Raw genomic sequence first — 23,225 nt, 5'->3', positions numbered from 1 at the left:
AAAAACCCCATTTGGTCATCTCAAAAGATGCAGAAAAAGTATTAAATAAAATTCAACATTCACTCATTAAAACTCTCTGCAAGCCAGGAGTAGAAGGAAACTTCTTCAACCTGATTAAGGGCATCTACAAAAAAAATCTAACATGATATTTTATGGTGAAAGGCAATGCTTTCCCCTGGGATTTGTAAGGAGGCAAAGATGCTAACTCCCACCACTCCTTTTAAATATGGTACTGGCGTCCGCAGCCAGTGTAATAAGACAAGCAAAAGAAGAAAAGGCATACAGGTTGGAAACAATTATGCTGAGGGAAGTAATCCAGATTTTAAAAAGTATACACTGTAGGATCCTACTTATGTAAAATTGTAGAAAGTGCAAATTAATCTATAGTATCAATGGTTGTTTAAGTAATGGTTGGGGAAAGGATTATAAAGGAGCACAGGAAAATTTGTCGGAATGATAGATATATTTATTCTCCTGTGTATGGTGGTGTTTTTTTACAGGTCTATACACCGTACACCTGTATAAACTACACACTTTAAATATGTCTTTTACTGGGGCGCCTGGGTGGCGCAGTCGGTTGAGCGTCCGACTTCAGCCAGGTCACGATCTCCCGGTCCGGGAGTTCGAGCCCCACGTCAGGCTCTGGGCTGATGGCTTGGAGCCTGGAGCCTGTTTCCGATTCTGTGTCTCCCTCTCTCTCTGCCCCTCCCCCGTTCATGCTCTGTCTCTCTCTGTCCCAAAAATAAATAAACGTTGAAAAAAAAAATTAAAAAAAAAAATATATGTCTTTTACTGTCAGTTATACTTCAACAAAGCTGAGAAAAGGGGGGCTTAGAAGAAATATCGAACTAATAAAAATAGTAAGAGGTGAAATACATGAATTATGATCACCTTTGAAGAGAATGTGGATCTCTATGCACATTATAAAAAGAGAGCTGAAACCTGTTGATAGAAAAGTATGATGTTAAGGTTGCCTGATTTAGTCAATAAAAATATGACTCCCAGTTAAATTTGAATTTCAGATAAATAATAATTGTTTAATATAAACACATCCTAAATATTGCATGCAACATCATGTAGTAAAAAAACAAAAACAAAAAAAAAAACATTGCTATTTACTCATTGTTTACCTGAAATTCAAATTTAATTGATCTTGTATTTTTTCTGGCAATCCTAGACATGGCCTTATCTATGATATATGACATCAAGCCTCTAAAAAGGGCAGCTGCTTGATTTCGGTGTTTATTCTGACTTACATGAAGCCGCTGAACTGCTATTCACCAGACAATGGCTGTATGTTCAGTGTCCAGCACAGTACTGTATTTATTTACAGTTGGTGCTCAGAAATTATTTTTTGTTCTGCAAACTGTATGAAGATACGGACTGAACCCATCTTACTTATCATTTTACAATACCTGGTGTTCAATGAATATATGATTAAATGAATAGCTACCTCTCATGCCCCAGAAAATACGGGGTCAACCTTTTAACTCCAGCCCTTGTAGCTGGCTGATTGTCTTCTCAGACAAGCCCCAGTTCTGATTTCTTATCTTGTCTCTCACTTCACTTTTGCTGGATGTGTCTCAGGTTGCTGTTTTGTTTTCTACTATTTTGTGTGTGACTGACCTATCCTTTTACAATGCCTCTTGTTTTTCCCTTTGGAATCTGGGTGATTGCTCTGAGATTCTGAGACCCTCAGCCTTTGGGGAAATCTCAAAGTCTGACACACAACAGCTAGGATTGCTTAATGAAATATTGGGGCATGTTCCTTTTAAAGTTAAGGAAATTTGGAGTAGAGCTTCAGTTTTGGGGAGAAGATAAGGATAAAAGGGAATCTTTATATATATTATATATATTATGTATATAACAATATGTATTATATATGTTGTATATAACAATATATATAATATATATTATGTATATAACAATATATATTATATACATTATATATTATGTATATAACAATATATTTTATATACATTATATATATTATGTATATAACAATATATATTATATACATTATATATTATGTATATAACAATATATTTTATATACATTATATATATTATGTATATAACAATATATTTTATATATATTATGTATATAACAATATATATATTATATATATATATATATATATATATATATATATATATACATATATTGGTGGTGGGTAGGATTTTATACATTTGGGATTTTTATTATCTGTCCTATTAATACCTGAAGTACAGAATGCATCCAAACTCTAAATACATTCAGTTTCCTTCATAAAATTAAAAACCTAATGTTCTTCCCTGTAGTTTACTCTCACAAATAACCAGAGATTATAGAAGTTATTTCTAGGGGAAGAATGATAGTGTGGAGAAAAATGTTTTCATGCTTAGAAGATTTTAGAACCCTAAGAAATCCAAAAATAATTAAGTATAATGTATGTATTTAGTATAACTAATTCTTGTTTTGCAGATGAGTATGAGACCCAGACAGTCTCCCAAGCTCACACAGTGAATGGAGTGAAAAAGGTACCACTCAATAAAATCTAGGTCTCCCTCATACTTTTATCTCTATAACCCATTTTTCCTAGTTCTTAGCAGTCAGGAGAGGGGTGGTAGCTGCTGGGTGGAATAGTAACAAAATCAAGCACATTGTGCTAAGAGCATATATGCTACTCTCCTTGACATGACAAATACTGTTCTTGAGTTTTTAGTGCAAATCTTCCTTTACCATTAAAGTTTCTTGTACTGCTTCATAGATGTGTCCTGGGTTGATTCACTCTTCTTATATGGTTATATTTTTGTCATGGGGGGAAAAATTAAGTGCAGGGTACTGTGGTTTTGAGATGCTTTACGTCACGGGTTTATTTCTATGCAAATAAAATTTTAGGAAGTAGACAGGAGAAAAGTGGCGGAGATTTCTAAATGGAGGAATACCTGTCCTTTTTTTTTTTTTTTTTCCTTAGATGCAAATGTCTTAGATAGTTTTAAGCTGTTATGAGGGTAATATAACCTAAATGCTTCCATACAAGCACAGTTGCTTTGGAGGAGAAAGAGGTAAGAGAGAAAATATCATGTTTTGTAAATAGGAAAAAAAGTTATTATGTAGAAATTCATAAGATATTATGAAGTTTTCCTACAAGGATGATTAGAAAGAAAAACGAATCCTATCAATTCCCAACACAAATGAATTAGAGAAAAATGCAGCCAAACAAGCAGAGGTACTTACCCCTCTCCCAAGGGAAGATGAAGTGTTATTAAGGTAGCTAGTACCGTGCAAAATGTTTTAACAGTGCCGGTTGAGAAGTGGTACAGATACGGGAAACGTTAGCATTTGCTTTTATTGGTAAGGTGACGCAAGAATTGTCACTGCATCTTTTCTTCTGCGTGCAGACGAGGCGACTCCGCATGTTGCAGGTGGAGGAGCTGGCCTGGGAGAGGGGAGCTGGGTCGCAGTTTCTGCAATCTAAGCTGGATGGGGTCTACCCTGCCTCTGAGGCTGCATTGCAGTGGGGTGTGAAAGGTTCGTGTGTACCAAAGCTTAGGGAGCCTTTCTGTAGCAGGAAGGAGTGGAGGAACACAATCTCATTTAAGGCATGCGACTCTGACGCGCTGAGGGTCCAGTATTCCCCAATTTGGGCGGAAAGGGAAATAGCGAAAACAGCGGCCCTTGCAAGCGCCCAGAGCAGGGGTGCAATGTTTCCTCCGGTCCATCAAGGGCCGCTAGGATCATGTCCCCGCGTGTAGCCGCTCTCGCCGGCCTCTCGTCTCTGTAGCCTCTCCCCCCCGCAACCCGCCCCCCTCCCGCAGCCGCGGGTGGGAGAGCGAAGGCGCGGCCAGCACGCGTGCGCGTTCCCTCGGTGCAGCTAGTCTGCGTGCGTGAGTGGGAGGTGGCAGGCCTCAGTTTCTGGCCTTCTCCGCTGACTGTTCCAGCGCGACGTCCCCAACCATGAACCGGTTTGGTACCCGGTTAGTGGGAGCCACGGCGACCCCGCCGCCGGCGGCGGCGAAAGCCCGCAGCAATGAAAACCTTGACAAAATTGATATGTCTTTGGGTAAGGAGCGAGTTGGACCGAGTTGGAGTGGGGGGAGGGTGTGGGTGGAACCAAGTAGCGCGGTTTGTGGGGGAGGGGGCGGTTGGCCGCAGTTGTCGGTCGAGTTTTTTTGCGGGTGGGCGGAACCAAGTGAGGGCCCGTGGGGACAAGGGGAGCGCCAGCCGCTGCCGCGGTCGGGCCGGAGGGACCCGGGCGTCCCCTCGGCGGGGCCGTGTCTGTGCAGGGACAGTGGGGGCGGATGGCGCTGCGGGCCGGGAGGTGGAGGGTCGAGGGGCGCTACCACTCTTGGGCGACCCCGGCTCTTTGTGAGGAAAACTCCTCGGGTTTCCCCTCGAGCGTGTTCGCTGTGGGCGTTATCAGGCGAGCGAGGGGAAAGGTCCGACCAAGCCGTCCCTCCTGAAGAAAGCCCTTTGAGAGCCCGGCTGGGTCTGCGTTCGGTTAGAGTCGCTGGTTCCGGAGGAGGGCTTGTTGGGCATTTTGTGTGGCCAGGCCTACGCCTGGCGCGGTGCGAGAAACGCAGAGACGCCCCCGGGAGTTGGCCATTTCTGACGGGCGCCAGACCTCGGGGTCACATCGGGGGCGCGGACCCGAGAGCGTTTTTCAGAAAATACCGTCAGACACGGGCTTCCTCAGATGGTGTTTTACTAGGAGGTGCCTAGAAAGGGGCGCTCCTTAATCAGGCTTAAAGTTTGCTAATTAGGAAGAAAGCAAAAACTGACGGAGACTGACACGGATTAACGGGAAGCCGGGAGAAGCAATGGGGTCTAGCCCATGAGTGGGGTGGTTTGGTGAAGATTATGGAAAAAGGAGGAGGGTTGGGGATTCAGTTGAAAATTCAGACCTAACACAGGTGAGGCATTAGTCTCTGGATTAGCTGGCCTGAAAATTAGTCTCTTTTTGTCAAAATTCAAGTTATGGTTATTAGATAGAGTTAGTTCTGCCAGTGCTTTCGGTGGCTTGCAGGTTTTCGCATAAGTGTTTGAAAAGTACCTGAGAGGCGGATGCAGAGGTGTAACTTTCCCAAGGAAGGTATTTTTCTTTTGCTGTGGTTCATCTGCACAGTTTTTGTTTGTTTGTTTGTTTGTTTTTTTTTTTGTCAAAACTCAAGAACTCTTGGATTTCTGTGATTAGTGCACGTCAGAATCCAATATGTGAATTAAGTAAATCATCAGAAATGATAGGTTTGGCCTCAAGTCTTGTCTTGTTTATAGTAATGAGCTCTAAAGAAATGAGAAACCTTTTCAGCTAAGGCCAAGAAGAATATAGTAACAAGTAGTATTGAGCGCTTACTACCTTGCAGGCACTGAACGAAACATTTTATGTGTGTTAACTCAGTTTAGCCTCCTAGTAACTCTGAGGTACGTGCTCCTAATAGTAAAGAGCATTGAATCCAGAACCACACTGTCTCAATTCAGATCCTCTGCCACTTACTAGCCCATGTGGTCACAGGGAACTTGTTTCTCGTGTTTCATCTGTAAAAAGATGATGATAATGACCGTGCTTATCTCCCTCAGAGGGTTGCTATGTTAAATGATTTAATAGGCATATGTAAACTGCTTAGAACAGTACCTGGTACACAGTAAGCACTATATTTACATATAAACACGATATAAGCCATTGTTGTTATTCCCATTTTACAAAACCTGAGCCATAGGAAAATAACTTGTCCCAAATCATACAAGTAAAAAAAACAAAAACAAAAACCCTGTAGATGTTGCAGGAAATGTTAAACATGTATTTTCATAACCAATTCATTTCTCAAGTTTCTAGGTTCTTTTTTTAACGCATTTTGTTTGGTGGTTAGGATGTTCAAGTGAAGAAAACAGGGCTAATTTTCTTTGAGGTAGAAATGAAGTGCTGTGGATAGCTAAAATAGACCTTGGTTTCTTTTCTCTCCCAAGAATATATAGTATTCTTTCCTTTTTTTTTTTTTTTTTTTAAGTTGAGAATTTTACAGAAACGGGAGGAAGAGATGATACCTGCTTTTTTAAGTGTATTTTTTTTAGTAGTCTCTACACCTGACATGGGGTTGAACTTATGACCCTGAGATCAAGAGTTGCATGTTCTTCTGAGCCAGCCAGCCACCCTGAGAAATTGAGAGAAATAAAATGGCTATTTTAGACAGTCATGCTTTGTGAATATTCCATTTTATCAGGTCTGCAGAGGTTTAGAATACGATTTTTGTTTGTTTTAAATGGTGGCTGTATGAATTATATGAATATTTATATACATCTACCAAGGTTACCAATAGGTGGCCTCACTCTGGCTCAGTTTCTTAATTTTAAAATAGGTATTATAATACTTCATAGAATTCTTGTGAGAATTAAATGAATACATGTGCAATGTTAGGTACTCTTATTATTACCATATATATTCTCCTATTATCATGTATATATATGTTATTACTGTGTATGGCCCATGTATATGCCCCTGTTATTACCATACATATATATAATATATATACATATTATATATATATACATACATTTTATGTTATATACATACACGTATATTATATATATACATGGACAACATATGTATACATACATACACATATATATATTCATGGAAGAAACTTTTTCATAAAAGTAGCTCATTGTAATGAATTTTTGTTTTGATACATACTCTATCTACCTGAATAGGAAAAAGTGATTTTCTTCTTTTAAATTGGAAGAATCCATAATAGATCATTTAACTTGAGGATTTAGATAATAAAGCATTTAAATATAAAACAATTTCATATTTGTATGCCTTGCTGCTTTAAAGTTTTTATCTTTTTTTATTTTAAGTAGGCTCCATGCCCAATTTATGGCTCATGACCGTGAGATCAAGAGTTGCATGCTCTACTGACTAAGCCAGTCAGGTGCCCCTGCTACTTTTAATTTTTAGTTATGTTTATACTCTAAAATGCCATATTTCAAAAATAACCTTGTTAGTCAAAATTATACTCTGCCTCTTTTTTTTTAATGGTTCCCAGCAAATTCAGTTTTTTGTGTGTACTTTCATGGCTCTGAGATTTCAGACTTCTGGTGAAGAATAAGTAGCACTTGTTAAAGGAAAGTAGTGTTTTGAAAGTGTTCAAAAATATTCCCTGTCTCTTGAGAATTTAACATGTTCATGTATCTGATTTCATGAAGCCTTTTTATTTTAAAATAAGTGTTTTTGAGTGTCTTTAACTTGGATGAATTTATGTATATTGAAGGACTGATCTCAAGAAGATAAACTACTTTGGGGAGATTCGAATTATTTTAATGAGTATTTGTGATGAAGTTTTAAAGATTACTGCTGGGTTAGGTAATGTAGTAATATATAAGAAAGGATCCCTATAATATATAATTGCTTCTTTTACTTTAGAAAAGACTATATTCATATAGTTGTTAGGTTCTTTGTGTTTAGAGCAGCTTGGAAAAAATAATAGAAGTTAGTTAGTTTTGTGAAATTTTATGAAGTTGTTGACCAGGTCTATTTGCTTTATCAATTATCAAACGTAATATTGGAGCTGGGACTGTGGAGAAAGTATTTGGATATTTTTAAATTTTTTATTAAAAATTACACCTGACACGGGGCTTGAACTTATGACCCTGAGATCAAGAGTCACATGCTCTTCTAACTGAGCCAGCCAGGCACCCTGAAAAATTGAGAGAAATAAAATTTTATTAATATTTGTTAATAAATATTTATTAATATTTAATTTAGTTATTTGGGTATTTGAGTATTTTTGGCTTCTAGTAACTTTGTTTTAACATTTGTAAATAGAAATCTAGAGTATAGTTTCCTGACCTTCATTCACATTGTTGTGCTGTGGTTTTAGAGCAATGTTATGTTTGTGAATTACTTCGGTAGGAGAGTTTGAAAGCGAGGCTTTGAAGGATCAGGTAGAAAGAAAAACAAGATAATCCTGAATTATTTTGCTAGAAGAGTGGAGAACCCATAGTACTTTCTTTTTGTGCTATACCTTAATCATGTAGTTTTTTGATTTCATATTTGCTGTTTACTTGTCTGTTTCCATTAATTTTAAAATTTTGTTTTACAAACTGAGGGTTGATGGGGGTGGGAGGGAGAAGAGGGTGGGTGATGGGTATTGAGGAGGGCACCTTTTGGGATGAGCACTGGGTGTTGTATGGAAACCAATTTGACAATAAATTTCATATATTAAAAAAATAAATAAATAAATAAATAACATTAAATTACAAAAAAAAATAAAATAAAAAAAATAAAATTTTGTTTTAATGTTTATTTATTTTTGAGAGAGAGGCAGAATGTGAGTCCGGGAGGGGCAGAGAGAGAAAGAGGGAGACACAGAATCCAAAACAGGTTCCAGGCTCTGTTTGAGCTGTTAGCACAGACTCCACAAGGGGCTTGAACCCACAAGCTGTGAGATCATGACCTGAGCAGAAGTCGGATACTTAACTGAGTGAACCACTAGGTGCCCCAAGATGGTCATCTTTAAAAACCGGAGACTTGGGGGAATCTGGGTGGCTCAGTTGGTTAAGCATCTGACTCTTGATTTTGGCTGAGTCACGATCTCATCATTTGTGGGTTTGAGCCCTGCGTTGGGCTCTGTGCTGACAGCATGGAGCCTACTTGGGATTCTCTCTCTACCTCCCTCTTTGCCCCTCCCCTGCTTGTGCTCTCTCTTTCTTTTTTTTTTTTTTTTTTTTTTTTTTTTTTAAATTTTTTTTTCAACATTTATTTTTGGGACAGAGAGAGACAGAGCATGAACGAGGGAGGGGCAGAGAGAGAGGGAGACACAGAATCTGAAACAGGCTCCAGGCTCTGAGCCATCAGCCCAGAGCCCGACGTGGGGCTCGAACTCACAGACCGCGAGATCGTGACCTGGCTGAAGTCGGACGCTTAACCGACCGCGCCACCCAGGCGCCTCTGCTCTCTCTTTCTCAAAATAAATAAACATTTTTTTAAAAAGCTTAAAAACTGGAGACTTCTGTGATTGTGGAAAGTAAATAAGAGTAATTTTTGTAAACAGATTTTTGATTATTTATGTGTCAGATAAATACTAGGGATAATGGACATCTTTATTAATTGGTATATCTGCTTTGGGGATTGATTTGAACTTTTCCTACCAAACCTTTCTTTAGTATTCCAAGTATATTGGCTGATTTTTTTTTTTTTTATCTTACTATTATCCTCTTAGGAAAGTGCTTTCAAAGTAGCAAACAAGTTGGGAAATCTATCAACTAGAAATTGAGACTGAGTGAGATGCCTGGGTGGCTCAGTCGGTTGGGCATCCGACTTCGGCTTGGGTTGTGATCTCACGGTTCGTGGGTTCGAACCCCACCTCAGGCTCTGTGCTGACAGCTTGGAGCCTGGAGCCTGTTTCGGATTCTGTGTCTCCGTCTCTCTCTGCCCCTCCCCAGCTCACACTCTGTATCTCTCTCTCTCAAAAATAAATAAACTTAAAAAAAAAAAAGAAAATGAGACTGAGTGATTGAGTCATTAAGTTAAAATGAAAATAATTACATTTCCTATATCACAGATGATATCATCAAATTGAATCGAAAGGAGGGAAAAAAGCAGAATTTTCCAAGACTAAATAGAAGACTCCAGCAAAGTAGTGCCCGACAATTCAGGATGAGAGTACGATGGGGAATCCAACAGAATTCTGGTAAGTTTTACAAGTAAGCTTCAATAAAGATCTGTTATTTGTGGGTTCATAGTATATTATTTTTAATACATACTTAAAACATGGAGGAAATATGTTAGTACCCTTTGTGATTACTTTCAGATTTTTGTTTAATATTGAAATCTGGTAAACATGTTAAGTTGCCTTAAGTAGGTGATAACCCTGTTTCTTAACAGTATTATGGGATTTTTAAAGTAACCCCAATGTATAAATAGTATAAATTATATTTAGGGCTACAGTATTGTAAAGGATCTTACATATCATGAGGTTTTAGCTCCTCCTCAGGTGTTTCTTTAATAGTTTATCTGGTGAAAAGTTACATAACTCCAGCATCCACATCTTCAGTGAAAGCATACCACCTCAAAAGACAACTCCATTATTGGAGATAGCTCTATTTACTACAAAGTTCTTTTAATTTGAATTGAATCATGCCTACCTATTAACTCTATGGAGTTACAGGAAACAAACTCCCTTTTCTATATGAGAACTTTTTAAGTGTGTGGAGACTTCTGTTCTACATGGAAAATATTTCCAGAGTGTTTGCATTATAATCTAGGACTTTTAGGATTTGTTAAGTCCTCCAGAGGTAACACTCGGAATAGAGTGCCTTAGATATGACCTAATAATCTTGGAACTCTACGTATATAGCTAATTTTGACACTTTGTTTTTTTGTTTTGTTTTGTTTTGTTTTTTAAATTTTTTTTTTTCCAACGTTTATTTATTTTTGGGACAGAGAGAGACAGAGCATGAACGGGGGAGGGGCAGAGAGAGAGGGAGACACAGAATCGGAAACAGGCTCCAGGCTCTGAGCCATCAGCCCAGAGCCCGACGCGGGGCTCGAACTCACGGACCGCGAGATCGTGACCTGGCTGAAGTCGGACGCTTAACCGACTGCGCCACCCAGGCGCCCCTAATTTTGACACTTTGGAAGCTTATTTATTTATAGCCATCTTGTTCCAAAATGAATTTAAGGCAATAACTGAACCCTACTAACTGTATATGACTAATTTATTTGCAGTTATATCAGTGTTTTAAAATTTTTTTTTTTTTTCTCAACGTTTATTTATTTTTGGGACAGAGAGAGACAGAGCATGAACGGGGGAGGGGCAGAGAGAGAGGGAGACACAGAATCAGAAACAGGCTCCAGGCTCTGAGCCATCAGCCCAGAGCCTGACGCGGGGCTCGAACTCACGGACCACGAGATCGTGATCTGGCTGAAGTCGGACGCTTAACCGACTGCGCCACCCAGGCGCCCCTATATCAGTGTTTTAGAATAAACTTTTGTTCAAATTAAAAAACTCTAGATCTTTTTTTTACACATGTAAAAAATGTTTCATAAACTAGCTCCAAGTTGAGTTTTATCCTGTGTGTTAAAAACCATAAAAAATCATTATCAGTGGGTTTAACATGATTGTATTTAGTTCTATATCTAACAGTTAATATGCCATCATACCCTCAAAATATGTTTGTAACTGAGGTTAGACCCTACAAAAAATTTTATTCTTCTCTAATTTTTTAAATATAAACAAGTAAATTTTGTGACATAATCTAGTTGTAGCAAATGATGTTTAATTCCAGTGATTTATATTTAAAGACTTATGTTATTCAGCATACCATATTATATATGATTTGCTTTAAAATAACTTCAAAGCAAATCATAGAAGCCAGAAATACATTTGTTTACACTAGCCATATGTTAAATATGTGATAAATTTCTTGAACTGACCAGGTTCTCAGGATATTTAAAGATGCGATCTTTTACTTCAAGGAATTTCTAAAAACAAAGATAAGACAGAAAAACATGGAGTTGAGAAATGTCATAAGAGAAATTCCAACAGTACTATAGGACTTCAGACAGATTTTGTGCTAAGAAAATCAGTGGTGGTTTAATGGATAAGGTGAAATAGGATCTAGTCCATGAAGGATCAGAAAAGCTTTCCTTTTATGGGGGTTATGATCTGAGCCTTAAGATAAATGATATCTAGGGGTAGCTTATGATCTTATAAGATTGAACTTGTGCTTGTTCTCCAATTACATGTGACAGAGCCTAAAATAGAACAGCTGTTGCTGTCACTGAATGTGCAGAGAGATAGGAGATTGTCTCAAATTCTGATTGGTTAGAAGTTCAGATTTCCACATTGTAATGTCAGTGAGGATGTTAGCTTGAGGTAAGAGAACACTTAAGACAGAGAGCCTTTGGCAGGCTCTCAAATTATTTTTATTTTTTAAAATACCAGGTAACTTTGTATTTTTAAAAAAATTTTTAATGTTTTATTTGTTTTTGAGAGAGAGGGACAATGTGAGTGGGGGAGGGGCAGAGAGAGAGAGAGGGAGACACAGAATCTGAAGCAGGTTCCAGGCTCTGAGCTTTCACCACAGAGACTGACGCGGGGCTCGAACCCATGAACCACAAGATAATGACCTGAGCTGAAATTGAGACGCTTAACCAACTGAGCCATTCAGGCACCCCTCAAATAATTTTTACTTATTATTTTTTAATATTTTATTTTTTGAAGTAATCTCTGCAGCCAGCTGTGGGGCTCAAACTTAGAACCCTAGATCAAGAGTCACATGCTATACCACTGAGCCAGTGAGGTGCCCCTCTCAATAAATCATTTTTGATGGTTGAACAAATAAGTGAATAAAATCTTCCTAAATCTTTGCCCAAAATATAGTCACTCATTAAATATTTGTATAAACAACCTAAATATTCTTCAGTGGGGCAATACCATATAGTGACAGTTCTCAAAGTATTGTCCAGGGATCCTGGGGAATCTCCAAGACTCAAGGCATCCATAAGGTCAAAACTATTTTTATAATGATACTAAGACATTAATTGTATTTTCACTCTTATTCGCATGAATATATAGTGGAGTTTTCCAGAGTCTACATGATGTGTGATAATTAAATTGAATGTGGTAGCAGATATGAGAATCTAGCTATCTTCTATTAAGGCAGACACCAAAGAGATTTGCAAAAATATAAAAACAATGCTGCCCTTCCTTTTAAATATTTTTGTGGTTTTTTTTAGAAAATGATTGTTATTTTTCATTAAAAATGTTATTTACCCTGCATTAGGTTTATTGTTGTTTTAATGAAATAACAAATAGTTTTTAAATATTTAGTTTTCATTTCTAAAGTGTGATAATATCCATAAACATAAGCCCACAGAAACAAAAATTCTAGAGCTCTCAATAATTAAGGGTATAAAGAGGTCCTGAGACCAAAAAATTTGAGAATGCTGTTTCTTTTAGAGGTAGAAGAGACAGGAAAATATTTGTATACTGCTTTGGAAAGGAGTCAGTAATGCATTCACTCTGATTCGACATTTCCCAAAAAAAAACCCTCAAATCTTTGTGTAAGATTTTTATAACTTCTCAAATCAGACTCCAGAAATTACTGAGGCAAGTCAGTAAGTGTGTGAAAGAAATTCGTGAAGGGATTGAGCAGAGGATTCAAAGATGAAAATTCCTGTCTCTAGTTTTAATTGTTCTCAACCTTGGTCACACCTGTGGAGCATTATAAACTAGAACAATGCTCTGGTTGCACTCTATTTCTACTGAAGCAGAATCTGCAGAAGGAGGGCCTGGGGATTTTTTTTTTTTTAAGCTCCATACGTGATTCTGATACATGACTAGGGTTAAACAACTGCTCTAGTACAGCTGAAAATGTGAAGGGACCTTCATAGAGGTAGTAGTTGCAATACTGAGAATGAAGGTACTCTGGAAAGACAGGAGAACTTTTAGAAGGGCTGGAATGGATGAGAACTAAGAAAAGGTGGGGCACCTGGCTGGCTCAGTTCATAGAGCATGCGACTCTTGATCTTGGGGTCATAAGGTCAAGCCCCATGTTGGGTGTAGAGCTTGTTTAAAAAAAGAAAAAAAAAACTAAGAAAAGACTTATTGTATTAGATGAGGCCTTTAGTACCTCTTTATAATGCCTTTTAGAATACAAGTCACTTACAGAAGGTAAGGAGAGAATTGGGGTTGTATGTATAGGTCTTTCTTAACTTTATGAAACACAACAATGAAAAGGTGAAAAATAGAACCGTTGCTAAAGTTGAGGTACAGCTGGTGAAGTTTGTTCAAAGGTATAAAGGGAGGGAGGGGTTAATGGATGATAAAGTTTGCTAGATGGTAGAGGAGAAGCCACTCATAGAAATAAAAGTGGAAAGGATAATGAGTATGGGAACAGTGACTATAGCACTCAGAAATAGAAAGCACCCAGGAATAGAATTCTATCTTGTACTTTTCTCCTTTTAATCAGTTTTATTCTTGTTAAAGAGACTTTTCTCATGCATCTTTCTCATCGAAGCTTAAAACTTTGGTATAAAAATGGATTCCTCCTCTCTTTAATCTTTCTTTTTGCTCTGCTAATTCATTCATTCTTTTGGAATACTTTCAAATTTCTTTGTTCCACTCCCAATCCTTTATCATGTCTTGTTTGAGTACTACAGTAGCATCTGAATGGTCAGATGGAATGGTCTCACTGCCTTCCTTCTTCCCTCTTCCATTCAGTTTAAGATAATTTTGGGGTGGTTCAGTCAATTAAGTGTCTTGACTTCAGCTCGGGTCATGATCTCACGGTTTGTGGGTTTGAGCCCCACATCGGGCTCTGTGCTGACAGCTCGGAGCCTGGAGCCTGATTCAGATTCTGTGTCTCCCCTCTCTCTGCCCCTCTGTTGCTCATGCTCTCTCTCTCTCAAAAATAAACAAACATTAAAAAAAAAAGGGGGGGGTTGTGAGAGAGGGGGTGGGCTAAATGGGTAAGGGTCATTAAGGAATCTACTCCTAAAATCACTGTTGCCCTATATGCTAACTAACTTGGAGGTAAATTAAAAAATAAAGAAAAAAGAAAAAAGACCATATGGTTTAAAAAAAAAAAAAAAAGATACTGCTTCTGGACTAATGTAACCCAGTCATGAATTCTGTGACTTCTCATTCCTTGTCAAGTATATTCTTTATCTCCATGTGAAGCATTTTGATTTGAGCCCACCACATCCATTTACTTCTTATTCTTATTCTAAAATTTTTTAGGGTTTATTTATTTATTTAGAGAGCGGGGCTCAAACCCAGGAACCATAAGATCATGACCTGAGCTGAAACCGGGAGTCCGATGTTTAACCAACTGAGCCACCCAGGTGCCCCTCTTATCCTTATTCTAAACTGTATCTCTGTATGCTATGGTTATCCATGTCTTTGTCCTTTTAACTTTCTGTCTATCTTCCTATTCAAATTTTGTCCATTTTATAATGCCTAGCTAAGAGCCCACTTTTTTGGTAATAGTTGCTTTTCTTCTCTTTGGAAATGTGTCCTAGATTATATTTTGCTTTTTATTCTTTAGTTTTTGCCATTTGGAAAAGGTTCAGTTTTGGAGCCATGCAAACTGGCGCTTAGAGTAGTAACTGTGCCATTTTCTGTGACATCTGGGTAGTCATGTTCTTCACTTCACTTCACTCACCTGCAAAATTAAGATGTTAGCGTCAATCTCATCAAGTTCTCGTTTAAAGTACTCGGCCCAATGCATTAGCAGAGTTAATGGTATCTGTTTCATTATTTAATACAAATAAAAATAGTAGTTGTAGGTTTAATTAGACAAGTTTTGTCAATATGCTTAATCTTTATTTGGTTGCAATTCTAGAAGGAAATAATACATATAACAACAGTAATTTGATTTTCAGGGGGTGTCTGGCTGGCTCAGTCAGAAGAGCATGCAGCTCCTGGTCTCGGGGTTGTGAATTCGAGCTCCACGTTGGGTGTAGAGATTACTTAAATAAAACTAAAAACAAAACAAAACAATTTTATTTCAAAATTTTAAAAGTTGTGTTTTTTCCTCATTATAAAAGTAATAGCATCTGCACTTTGGGGTTGAGGCAGAGAACCCAAAAAAGGAAAAAATCTGGAAGAACTCCCTGTCACACTGAGTTGCCATGCTGGTGGAAATCACTAGGAAGCCATCTGTGAGTGTGATGCGACTTAAATTCAGTGGAGGATGAGTTGGGCCTAGGAGTAGATCTAGATAGATTCCTAGAACCCAAAATTTAAGGCGTCGCTCACACTTAGATTTTGTGCCTTTGGTTCTTCTCTTGCTTCACTGTAGTCTCAGCTTACAGGGGAGGGATAAATGAGTACCACTGGATGTTCCGTGCAACAGAATGAGTCTTGAGGTATACACTGGAATCTGGAAGTAAAAATAAAAATTCTTTCTTTAAAGACGGTCCAGTGCCCTCTACTTACAAAGCTTAACATTATGCCAGTTGGTAAGAGAAATGTTCCTATATCAGAAGTAAGGCAGTAAAGAGTGAAATAGGAGCAATAAATTGGTAAATGCTTCAACCATTATAACAAGCTTTCCCAATTGTCTTGTTGAACTCTGTTCTCAAAATAGGTACACCACACAAAAGCATTCTGGAATTAGATACGTTTGGGAATACATACACTGTTACACCCAACTTAGAGATTCATCACACATGTTAGTCCTAAGAAATCCTTTAGTAAAGAAAACTATTTTAGCTTTTAGTTTGGACATGAAACTTTTCTGTTAGAAGACCTGTTACTATATTGTAGATGTGTGTAGTATTATACAGGATACAATTCTGAAGACACTTCCCCCAAAATTAGAGTTAAAATAAAAATGCCCAGTATCACATTTGTCACTTAGCATGGGTCTCTGAAATTTCTGGCTATTGCATTAAGAAATAGAAGAATTTGGGGGCGCCTGGGTGGCGCAGTCGGTTAAGCGTCCGACTTCAGCCAGGTCACGATCTCGCCGTCCGTGAGTTCGAGCCCCACGTCGGGCTCTGGGCTGATGGCTCAGAACCTGGAGCCTGTTTCCGATTCTGTGTCTCCCTCTCTCTCTGCCCCTCCCCCGTTCATGCTCTGCCTCTCTCTGTTCCAAAAAATAAATAAACGTTGAAAAAAAAAAATTAAAAAAAAAAAAAGAAAAAAAGAAATAGAAGAATTTGGGGCGCCTGGGTGGTTCAGTCGGTTGGGCGACCAACTTCGGCTCAGGTCATAATCTCACAGTCCGTGAGTTTGAGCCCCGCATCGGGCTCTGCTGACAGCTTGGAGCCTGTTTCAGATTCTGTGTCTCCCTCTCTCTCTGACCCTCCCCCGTTCATGCTCTGTCTCTCTATGTCTCAAAAATAAATAAACGTCAAATAAAAAAAAAAATTAAAAAAAAAAGAAATAGAAGAATTTGAGGTATAATTATTGGAAAAAAGAAGACAGTATCATTTGTAGATAATCATGGTTGTTGCTTAGTAATCCCCAGAAATAATTTGAAAGCCTATAGAACTAAAAAGTAAGTTCAGTGGGATGACTGATTAAAAGTTATTAATTAAAACTCAATAGCATTCTGTCACCCCAAGAATGACAGTATGAAAATTATTATTAGAAAAGGGATCTTTTTTTGTGATTGACCAAAAAAAAAAGTAAAAATACCTAGTAATAACCTTAATAAGAAATATACAAGACTTATGTGAGGAAAAGATTAAAGCTTTACTGAGCCAGTTTAGTCACAAAAGAAGTGGAAAGACAGACTACATTCATGAATATTGTAAACATGTTAATTATTGAAAAATTAATTATAAATTTAACATAATTCTTCTTGCAAAGCATCAAAGGATATTAGAACTTGACCCCAGAAAACTGACTTAGGAGCATGACAGTTCATGAATGGAAGAATAGTGATAGCCAAAAACACATAGAAAAGGTCCATTCTCACTAGTAAACTACCAAATAAGACAAGATTTTTTTTTTCAAATACTAAGTGATAAAGATTAAAAAGAATATTCAGTGTTATCAACGATAGGAAAAAAGTGGCACCCTTATGTTCCTGGGAATATGAATAAATAGTCATTCTAGAGGGGATTTTTAAAAATATGAATCAGAATCCTTAACTTGCTTTACCATTTGATACAGCATATCAGGAGTGCCTGGGTGGCTCAGTTGGTTAAACATCTGACTCTTGATCTCAGCTCAGGTCTTGATCTCAGGGTCATGAGTTTAAGCCCTGTGTTGGGCTTCACACTGGGCATGGAGCCTACTTTAAAAATTGGGGTGCCTGCATGGCTCTTGATTTTGGCTCAGGTTATTATCTTGTGGTTTGTGAGTTTGAGCCCTGTATTAGGCTCTGTGCTGATGGCACGGAGCCTGCCTGGGGTTCCCTTTTGTCTCTCTGCCCCTCCCCTGCTCTCGCACATGTGCACATGCTCTCTCTCAAAATAAACATTAAAAAATAAAAATAAATAAAAAATGGAAAAATTAACATATGCTCTTATAATGTTGTTAGTTCATATTACTGATAACTTGGCAGCTCTGTAAATTAGAGGTAAATTTATATACAACTAATAAAGTACAGGTTTTTTTAATTTCCAGTAGAAAAAATAACCCTGAAAAATCATGCTTTTTTGCCCCTGTAGAAAGACAGTAACCAGTTTTGTCTAATATAACTGTCTTATTTAAGCATTCTTTTTTTCCTCCACTGAATATAAAATCTAGCTTTTCCAAATTTCCTTTTGAATGGATTTGTTTCCCTGCTGTGCTCTTATTAATGAGTTAAATAAAAGTTTGTTGCATCTTTATCCCCCCGGAAAATATTATCTATAATGTTATTGTAACATTTATAGTAGTTTAACATTAGAAATAAGTGAAGTGAGGGACGCCTGGGTGGCTTAGTTGATTAAGTGTCTGACTTTGGCTTAGGTCATGATCTCGAGGGCTCTGTGGTGACAGCTCAGAGCCTGGAGCCTGCTTTGGATTCTGTATCTCCCTCTCTCTCTGCCTCTCCCCCACTCACACTTTGTCTCTCTCAAAAATAAATAAACATTAAAAAAAAATTCTTTTTTTAAAGTGAAGTTCTGAGGTTGGTTGGATCAAGTATAGCACATTAAAAAATGATACAGTGAGGGCATCTGGCTGGCTCAGTGGGTAGAACATGTGACTTTTGATGAGTTCAAGCCCCACATTGGGCATGGAGCCTTCTTTAAAAAAAAAAAAAAAAAAGAAACAGTAATAATACAATGAAAGAATCTAAAAGACATGGGATAATATTCACAATACAGTGTTAATGCCTACTACAAAATAGTACATAGACTAGGAAATGTGGTTGCCAGGAAGATTGACTCAGTGTATCTTCTAGGCACTTGGTACTACAAATTTGTGAATTACCTCTGTGAAAGTCTTTTGAATTGTTTAAAAATAGTTGAAATTAAAAATGTTAACTTTTTAAATGTGTAGGAGTAAAAGACAAGAAAGACATACAATGTTAGTGGTTATCCCAGGGTGATGAGATAATGGGTAACTTTTAGTTTCATTTGTACTTTATATGTTTCTAAGATTTCTCTGGCAACCATGTTTATTCATAATTGGAAAATATTTAAATAGATAAGATACAAATGGAAAGGCAAAGGCAAGTTGTATCATGCCACAGAGATTAAAACATGTTTATTGGAGCTCAATTGGGACTTCAGCAAAAGTAGTTTAAATACAGTAGGAATGAAAAAAATAAGCCAGATTGCAAGATAGTAAGTAAATCGGATATCAGATAGTGATCCATTCAAGATCAGTGTCCCTCAATAGAAATAAAATGTGAGCCACATGTGAATAATGTATTTTATTAAATCCGATATATCCAAAATACCATTGCAGTATATAATTAATATAAGGTTATTAATGAAGTATTGTACTCTTTGTTATATCTTAATTCAGACTAGTCATATTTCGGGTACTCCATAACCACATGTTGTTAGTGGACACCACATTGCACAGGGAAAGTTGTTTATTGATAAAGTAATGCAAGAGAGAGGATAGCTATAGGGAAAACATGAGAATCCTGTAGTCCCTTTGCAGTCCATTATAGCAATAGAACTCTTTGCGGTGCAGTTTATTGCCCTTTAAAAATGAAATATTTTATGTAATACATGTAAATATGTGAAAATAACACAATATTATATAATAGTAATATAGGAAATATTACATAAGTAATACTAAAAAATAAAATCTGCTCTGCTAAGAAATAGAATACCCTATATGACCTGTGTGCCCTTTGGTTGCATTCTTAGATTGATGTTTTTTTGTCTTTTTTTTAAACCTCCTATAGGTTTTGGCAAGAATAGTCTGAGCCGGAGAGGAAGAGTAATGCCTGGAAAGAGACGTCCTTATGGAGTTATCACAGGCCTTGCAGCTAGGAAAGCAACTGGAATTCGAAAAGGAATTAGTCCTATGAATCGACCACCTCTAAGTGACAAGGTAGGATGCTGGTTTAATCATGCATCAGATACTCTTTTCCTTTAGTTGTACTAATATTTCTGTGAATGAGTACAATATTCTCATTGAGGGAGCATTTTATGTGAATATTTTGATTTTTTTTTTTTTATGTAGTGCTTTGGGTCTTCTATAAAAAGTAAAGGAAAAGTACTGTCATTCATGAAGAATACCTAAATTTCCACATTCTTAAATAAAATTTATGTAAAATTTTTTAATAGGTTCTTGATTTTCTTTGCCTCTGTGTGTTTGTGTATGTACAATATTGACAAATTATTGAGGTATAATTTTGTACAATAAAATTCATCTTTTTAAGTGTACAATTCAGTGAATTTTAGAAAATTTACAGAGTTGTACAATCATCACAACAGTCTAATCTTAAAACAGTTCTATCACTCTAAAAAGAAATCTCTTGTCCATTCATAGCCCTACCTTGTCATCTACCTCAGGCAACCACTAAATTACTTTCTGTAAATTTTCTGTAAATTTGCTTTTTCTGCACATTTCATGTAAATGGAATCATATGATAATATGTGATCTGGCATTTAGTATAATGTTTTTGAGGTTGGTCATGTTGTAGTATGTATCAGTACTTGATTCTTTTTTATTACTGAATAAATATTCCGTTATATGGATATACCATACTTTGTTTATTCATTCACCAGTTGTGGGACATTTTGGTCATTCCCATTTTTTGGGTATTATGAATAATGTTGCTGTGAATGTAAGTAAGTAAGATTTTATGAACATAGGTTTTCATTTGTCTTGGATAGGTACCTATTTTTAATTAGAGTGCAATCATTTACTCACTATGAGTTAACTACCTTTCAGATTTTAATGAAGTTTTATTTACTTCTCAATGAGTAATTTTTGAATTGGCTAAAGTGTTCCTTTGAATAGTTTTACAAGTAGTTTTTCTTCTGATTCTTATATATTTTATTCTATATATTTATATTCTATATATTCTATATTTTTTAATCTTTTTGGTTCTCTGATTATGCAAAAAATACTTGTAAAAACAGGACTTCATTCTTTAAATTATCTTTTTCTTTTTTTTTTTTTTTTTAAGTTTATTTTTGAGAGAGAGAGCGAGCGGGGTGGTGGGGGGCAGAGAGAGAGAAAGGGAGACATAGAATCCGAAGCAGGCTCCGGGCTCTGAGCTGTCAGCACGCCAGGCCTGAACTCATGAACCATATCGTGACCTAAGCCAAAGTTGGATGTTTAACCGACTGAGCCACCTAGGTGTTCCTCTTTAAATTATCTTTAATGTGCGTCTTCTGATTAAGAACCACAACTGTCTTAGATCCCTTAACTTTTCAAAATTGCCACCACCAACAGTTGATTTCACCTTTAAAACTTTATCGCAGAACTTAACTGTTTATTGGAAATTGGAAAACATTAAGAAATATGGATACTGGGAGGGTGATTGGATTTAAGTGCTATCTTATTGATCCAGTAAAAATATTAAATTACCACATGTGATAGTCTTTTGAGTTGTTTGAAAATAGTGAAAATGTTTGAAAATAGTGAAAATTGAAAATGTTAATTATAGAATGCTAAGAATGTGCTAACTAGTAAGATCCACATATTCAAAGTTGAATAAATTTGTCAGAGGTAAGGTTTGAAAAGTGCTGTTTCTTAAAACCTTTTCCTCATTCAGAATATGGATTAATAGTCTGATTAGGACAAAATATAGTACTTTTTAATTTAGAAACCTGTTTAAATGTAAATAACTCATATTATTCTTTTCTATTCATTAAACAATTTACCTAAATAACTTAATTGGTCTTGAATTGTTACATGTACTTAGAAATTTTATACCTTAAAAAAATATTTTGACCATAATTAGATGTTGTTACTTTATCTCTCACTTTCCACAGTTGATGTGAATTAGTGAGATTTTATTTCAGTAAAAATGTACATTTTCTTACCTATGAAGTGAATGACTAAGTGGGAAAGATAGCATACTCATTTATATCACTAGTATTTTCTGAGAGCAAGTGGGGGCTGTGCTAACAGGGGAATGGTTGTCTCTAGGAATGAATTTTCTTTTTGTTTACAGACAGATTAAAATAGCTGTCAGGTAAAAAGTTGTGTTTAGGTTCTTTTTTTTTTCTTTCTTTTTTTTTTTTTTTTTTTTTTTTTTTTTTTTGAGAGAGTGTGTGCAGACCGGGGAGGGGAAGAGAGTGAGAGAGGGAGAGAATCACAAGCAGGCTCAATGTTGTCAGCTCAGAGCCTAATGACGTGGGGTTCGATCTAATGAACCGTGACATCATGACCTGAGCCAAAATCCAGAGTTGGATGCCCAACTGACTGAGCCCCCCAGGTGCCCCAGTGTTGTGTTAGGTTTTTAAGGGATTCTTCTAGTGGCATATATAACTTCGTCAGTGTCAATTAAATAAATTTTTTTGTTTTTTAGATTCGGAATTTCCCAAACTTGAGAGTATGTTATGTTCCATAGAACTTTTGACTTGATTTTGGTAATATTAAACCATTTAATACTTCTGTGAACTTAAAAAATTTTGTTATTGGGGCACCTGGGTGGCTCAGTTGGTTAAGTGTCCGACTTCAGCTCAGGTCACGATCTCGCGGTCTGTGGGTTTGAGCCCCGCATCAGGCTCTGGGCTGATGGCTCAGAGCCTGGAGCCTGCTTCCAATTCTGTGTCTCCCTCTCTCTCTCCCCCTCCCCCGTTCATGCTGTGTCTCTCTGTCTCAAAAATAAATAAATGTTAAAAAAAAAATTTTTTGGGGGGCACCTGGGTGGCTCAGTTGGTTGAGCGTCCGACTTCGGCTCAGGTCATGATCTCACAGTTCGTGGGTTCGAGCCCCACATCGGGCTCTGTGCTGACAGCTCGGAGCCTGGAGCCCGCTTCCGATTCTGTGTCTCCCTCTGTCTCTGCCCCTCCCCCACTCACACTCCGTCCCTCTCTCCTTCAAAAATAAATAAACATTAAAAAAAATTAAAAAAAAAATTTTTTTTGTTATTGCTGCATAGCAGTTATTTTCCACTAATAGGTAGGTGTTTTTGTGTGTGTTTATTTGAGAGAGAAAGAGGGAGGGGCAGAGTGAGAGGGAGAGAGAAACAATCCTAAACAGGCTCCATGTAGTCATTGCGGCCCTGCCACTGTAACTGACAAACCATGAGATCATGACCTGAGCCAAAACCAAGAGTTGGACCCTTAACCAACTGAGCCACCCAATGTGTCCCTCCACTAGTGGGTAGTTTTAATCACTTGTCTGATTTTAACAATGAAAATAAATGTTTTCGTGCTA

General features: G+C 37.2%; 1 protein-coding gene and 1 non-coding gene across 4 annotated transcripts in view; both read left to right on the top strand.

Moving 5' to 3' along the window:
* Positions 1-3,694: 3,694 nt before the first annotated feature.
* Positions 3,695-23,225, top strand: part of FYTTD1 (forty-two-three domain containing 1) — a 31,249-nt gene continuing 11,718 nt past the window's right edge. The window contains exons 1-3 of one of the 3 annotated variants that reach the window (XM_045502404.1): positions 3,695-4,045; positions 9,540-9,668; positions 19,789-19,937. In XM_045502404.1, coding sequence (XP_045358360.1) covers positions 3,940-4,045; positions 9,540-9,668; positions 19,789-19,937 — 384 coding nt within the window. In that variant the 5' untranslated portion in view covers positions 3,695-3,939. Of the gene's footprint in view, positions 4,046-4,158; positions 5,075-7,281; positions 7,340-9,539; positions 9,669-19,788; positions 19,938-23,225 lie in introns of those variants that run through there. The other 2 variants (XM_045502406.1, XM_045502405.1) reach the window with 2 other exon arrangements.
* Positions 9,265-9,349, top strand: TRNAR-UCG. The gene has a single exon. It is a non-coding gene; the product is annotated as a tRNA-Arg (tRNA).

This window comes from Leopardus geoffroyi, chromosome C2 (genome assembly GCF_018350155.1).
Source record: "Leopardus geoffroyi isolate Oge1 chromosome C2, O.geoffroyi_Oge1_pat1.0, whole genome shotgun sequence".
Taxonomy (NCBI): Eukaryota; Metazoa; Chordata; class Mammalia; order Carnivora; family Felidae; genus Leopardus; species Leopardus geoffroyi.
Note: the sequence above shows the minus strand (reverse complement) of the source record. Positions and strands in the feature narration are given on the sequence as shown.